We start from the raw sequence: 5000 nt of genomic DNA on the forward strand, positions 1-5000 counted from the left end.
ACTTGTCCTGCATGTAATAATGCATTATCTCCCCTAAATAAAGGTTTATGTTTATTATATTGATGTATATTATTACTATATGGATCCTCCCTCATACTCCTACTCTTAGGGTCATAAAAAGCAGAAAATAAATTTAAATTTAATAAATATTTAGCTGTATCTTCTCTTATTCGTAGATCTCTAGTATTTATCCTATTTCTTTCGTCTTTGCATGCAATTACACCAGAAGTTTTATCAAAATCATGTATCTTTATATCCTCATCTTCTTCTTCTTCTTCTTCTCCTTCTGTATCTGTATCTGTATCTGTATCTGTATCTGTATCTGTATCTGTATCCTTATCTGTCTCCTTATCAGTTCCTGATTCATTATATCTACTTTTTTCTCCTTCTCCTTCTCCTTCTCCTTCTCCTGCTGCTGCTGCTGCTGCTGCTGCTGCTGCTGCTGCTGCTGCTGCTGCTGCTTGTGTCTCTGCCTTGGATTTTAATTCATTTGCTTTCTCTAATAAGGATGATGCATCTGGACGTCCTGCTGCTGCTGCTGCTGCTGCAGTTGCTGCTGCTTCTTTTGCTTCTTTCTCTGCTTCTTCTGCAGCAGCTTGTGCAGCTTGTGCAGCTTGTGCAGCAGCAGCAGCAGCAGCAGCAGAATGATAATTTATTTCTTTTTTTTTATTATTTAATTTATTTAATCTTTTTTCTTCTTTTTTACGTAATTTTTCTTCTTTTCTTAATAATTTATTTTTTCTTTTTTGTTCTCTTCTTCCTACAGCAGCACCACTACCATTACCACCATCTTGCTGCTGCTGCTGCTGCTGCTGCTGCTGCTGCTGTAGTTGCTGCTGCTGCTCCCTTAATTTTAATCTTTTTCTTTCTTGTTGTGCTAATTCATACTCCTTTATTGGTATAAGGAAGTCTGATCCATCATAGCCCTTATATCTGTCCCTTTTTGCATCATAAGATACATAATAAGAAGAAAAAGAGGAAGAAAAAGGAGACAATTTATTATTATTATTATTATTATTATTATTATTATAATTATAATTAGGTATATATTCATCAGGACATAGATTATTATTAGTATATTTAGCTTTTTTTTTTCTTGGTCTCTCTGTGCATGCATTATATTGATGTGTATTACTACCACAATTAATGCATGCATATTTATTATATTTTATCTTAATATTTTGGGGCTTTTCTTCTATTTCTCCCTTATTTATATATTTATTTATTAATTCTTTATCTATTTTTCCTTTATATCTTTGATGTTTTAGTCCTCCTTCTTGATTAAGGTACCAAGGGGCCTTAGATATATATTGAGGTATATGAGGATTTATCTCATTACTTGTATTGTTGCTGCTGCTGCTGCTGTTGCTGCTGCTGCTGCTGCTGCTGCTGTTATCTTGTTGAGGGGGAGGGGGATCTGCTGCTGCTCCTGCTGCTCCTGCTGCAGCTGCAGCAGAGGTCCTAACCCGTTTGTCATCTCCATCATGTATACCCATCTTTTCTTATTATTATTAATTAGTACTATTTATCCTACTGCTGCTGCTGCTGCTGCTGCTGCTGCTGCTGCTGCTGCTGCAGTTTATATATGACACTAAAGAGGAACAACGTTGGGTCCCTCAACAAGCAGCTGCTGCTGCTGCTATTGCTGCAATTGCTGCAGTTGCTGCTGCTGCAGTTTTTGTTGTTGCTGCTGCTACTGTTAATTATGATGATGATAATGTTTTTCTTCTACTGCTGCTGTTGCTGCAGTTGCTGCAGTTGCTGCTGCTGCTGCTGCTGCTGCTGCTTATATGATACTTTAGAAGGAATATGGTGGAGGAGGCCCTCAAGGTTTAGTAATAGCAGCTGCTGCTGTTGCTGTTGCTGCTGCTGCTGTTGCTGCTGCTGCTGCTGCTGCTGCACTTAATAAGCAATATAATTTAATTATAATTGCTTTATACGTCAACAGAAAAACAAAAAAAAATGTCCTATTGCTGCTTCTGCTGCTGCTGCTGCAGTTGCTGCTGCTGCTGCGGCTGCTGCTGCACGGGTAGCAGCAGCAAGAGGTTTGCTGCTTCTTTTTGCTGCTAAATACAAAATAAAATATAAAAATAAAAGAAAATATAAATACCTATAACATAAACAGCAGCAAAAACTGCTGCAGCAGCAACAGCAGCAGGAAGGGAGCAATACCGTATAAAAGGGCCCCTCTCTGCTGCAGCGCAGCAGCAGCAGCAGCAGCAGCGGCAGCAACACCAGTTGCTGCAGCACGTAAATCTACAAAAGAAAGAAAATTAAATTAATAATAAACTTTATGTCTTAATAATATGCAAAAAAACACCACAAGTACACGAGCAGCAGCAGCAGCTGCTGCTGCTGCTGCTGCTGCGGCTGCGGCAGCTGCTGCTGCTGCTGAGCCCCGAACTTGCTGCTGCTTGTTTAATAACAGCAACAGCAACTGCAGCAACAACAGCAGCAGCAGCAGCTGCTGCTGCAAGAGTTTTATGTTGTCTTCTTTGTTTGTTTATTTTTGTTTATTTTTCTTTTTTATTTATTTATATAATAATAAAAGACAAACAACTTCGGGTGTATATACAGACACCTGGATCTGCAGAAGGAGCAGCAGCAGCAGCAGCAGCAGCAGCAGCAGAGCAGCAGCAGCAGCAGCAGCAGCAGCAGCAGCGGCGGCTGCTATTCAAGAATCTTCACATGTGTGCTTTGAAGGGAAAGAGTTGTTATATATTTATATTATTAACTGCTGCTGCACAAGAAGCAGCAGCAGCTGCAGCAGCAGCAGAAGCAACAGCTGCAGCTGCAGCAGCACGAGGCCCTACTTGCGGATGCAGTTGGCCTTCTGCTGCATTTGCTGCAGAAAGGAGACACCTGTCTCCTTAATAGAAGCAGCAAAAGGAGACACATGATGTCTTTATATAGATAATATTTCCTTTAGCAGCAGCAGCAGCAGCAGCAGCAGCAACAGCAGCAGCAGCATTATCTCCCGAAACCACTGGTCTGCTGCTGCAACAAAAGCAGCAGCTGCTGCTGCTGCTCTTTTTTTTCTTCTTCTTCTTGCTGCTGCTGCTGCCCCATCAGGAGAGCAACGTTACGAGATTAGTCTGCTGCTGCAGCGCAGCAGCAGCAACAGCAGCAGCAAAACTAGCAGCAAACAAGCAGCAGAACTTGAATCCCTAGTAGCCGCTAAAGCAGCCAAGAGCAGCAGCTGCAGCAGCTGCAGCATCGGCAGCACCAACTGCATCTCCAGCAGCAGCAGCAGCAACAGCAGCAGCAACAGCAGCAGCAGCAGCAGCAGAAGCAGCACATAAGGGATGATGATGCAAGACATCGATTGTAACCTGCAGATGTCGAGTGCATGCATTTGCCCTGCAGCAGCAGCAGCAGCAGCAACAGCAGCAGCAGCAGCAGCAACAGCAGCAGCAGCACCAGCAGCAGCAGGAGATGGCCCACCACTATCACCCTCATCATCATCATCAGCAGCAACAGCAGCTACAGCAGCAACAGCAGCAACATCACCACAAGCAGCAGCAGCAACAATAGCAGCAGCAGCAGCAGGATCGGATATTCATGACATCAGCTCATCAGCAGCACCTGCTGCTGCTGCAGTGTACAGCAGCACAGTAGATCAGCAGCAGCAGCAGCAGACAGCATCAGCAACAGGAACAGCAGCAGAAGGAGGAGGAGGAAGGAGACTATATAATTTATTATTATATATATATAATGCATGCAAAGAGTTGCTGCTGCTGCTGCAGTTATGTATTGGGGTGTATGCATGCGGTGTATATGATGGGGTGTCTATACACCGTTGCATGCATTTTTTACGTAAATGTATAATAATAAAAAAAAGAACAATAAAATATTTATTATTTAATTTATTTATTTATTTATTTATATTTGCTGTTATTATTCATCTTATTTCTCCTTTATTCTTGCTGCTGCTGCTGCTAATTCTTAGATCTGCTGCTGCATGCATTTATCTTGCTGCTGCTGCACATGAGACTTTTGCTGCTCTTTCTTCAGGGTCATTAACACATGCTATTGCTGCTGCTGCTGCTGCTGCTGCAACAGGTGCAGCAGAAGGAGATGCATGGGCTGCTGCTGCTGCTCCTGTACTAGAGACTGTGGGTTTGCTGCTGCTGCGCTATGTTGTCCTCTTCCCTGTATATGCATGCAGCAGTGTCTCCTCTTTCTTATGGTGTGTAGATGTTGCTGAGCATGCAACAGCTATACTGCAGCAAGAAGAAGCAGCAGCAGCAGCAGCTGCTGCTGCTGCTGCTGCATCTTCCCAACAGTCACCCGAACAACAGCAGCAGCAACAGCAACAGCAGCAGCAACAGCAGCAGCTGTTGCTGTGTCCTTATTGTTACCCAAACAATTCTTACAGAGGCCCTCATCAGTCTCCTGGTGCTGCAGCTTCAGCAGCAGCAGCAGCAGCAGCAGCAGCAGGAGCAGCAGCAACAGCAGCAGGAGCACCCCAAACAGCAGGAGGAGTGTATAAAGTTGAGGATATAGTATATAATAGATTAGAGATAGGAATAGGAGGAACAGGAGGAGCAGCAGCAGCAGCAGCAGCATCAGGAGGAGGAGGAGCAACAGGAGCAGCAGCAAGTTCATCAGAGACAGCATTATTACGTTTGCTGCTGCAGTATGTATGGTGGTGTCTTGGTACATTGCTGCTGCCTATTGTCCCTTTTATTGGTAAATTATTATCCTTAATTAATTTCTCCTTAATGTTTTCCTTTAATTGCTTCGGGTGGACAAGGAGACGCAGCAGATATCTATTGCTGCTGCAGCAACAGCAGCAGCAACAACAACAGCAGCAACAATACCACCACGTCGTTTTGCTCCAGCAGCATCAGCAGCAACAGCAGCAGCAGCAACAGCAGCAGCAGCAGCAGCAGCAGCAGCAAAAGGTATCTTGGAGTAAATATAATACACAAGAATGGATAGATCAACATGCTGCTCTTGGTGCTCCTACTAACACTGTCCTTGCTGCTGCTGCTGCA

General features: G+C 43.7%; 2 protein-coding genes across 2 annotated transcripts in view; one reads left to right on the forward strand and one right to left on the reverse strand.

The window, feature by feature from the left end:
• The window catches only part of EMWEY_00050790 (step II splicing factor slu7, putative), a gene marked incomplete at both ends in the record, with an annotated part of 2627 nt that extends 1131 nt beyond the window's left edge, over positions 1-1496 (reverse strand). The window contains 3 exons of the mRNA XM_013477409.1: positions 222-586; positions 785-939; positions 1291-1496. Of these exons, the coding sequence (XP_013332863.1) occupies positions 222-586; positions 785-939; positions 1291-1496 (726 nt within the window). The remainder of the gene's footprint in view (positions 1-221; positions 587-784; positions 940-1290) is intronic.
• Positions 1497-4724: 3228 nt separating this feature from the next.
• Positions 4725-5000, forward strand: part of EMWEY_00050800 (hypothetical protein, conserved) — a gene marked incomplete at both ends in the record, with an annotated part of 2025 nt that continues 1749 nt past the window's right edge. The window contains one exon of the mRNA XM_013477410.1: positions 4725-5000. This exon is cut by the window's right edge and continues 1749 nt beyond it. Coding sequence (XP_013332864.1) covers positions 4725-5000 — 276 coding nt within the window.

Source organism: Eimeria maxima, genomic scaffold (assembly GCF_000499605.1).
Source record: "Eimeria maxima Weybridge genomic scaffold, Emw_scaff1265, whole genome shotgun sequence".
Lineage (NCBI taxonomy): Eukaryota > Apicomplexa > Conoidasida > Eucoccidiorida > Eimeriidae > Eimeria > Eimeria maxima.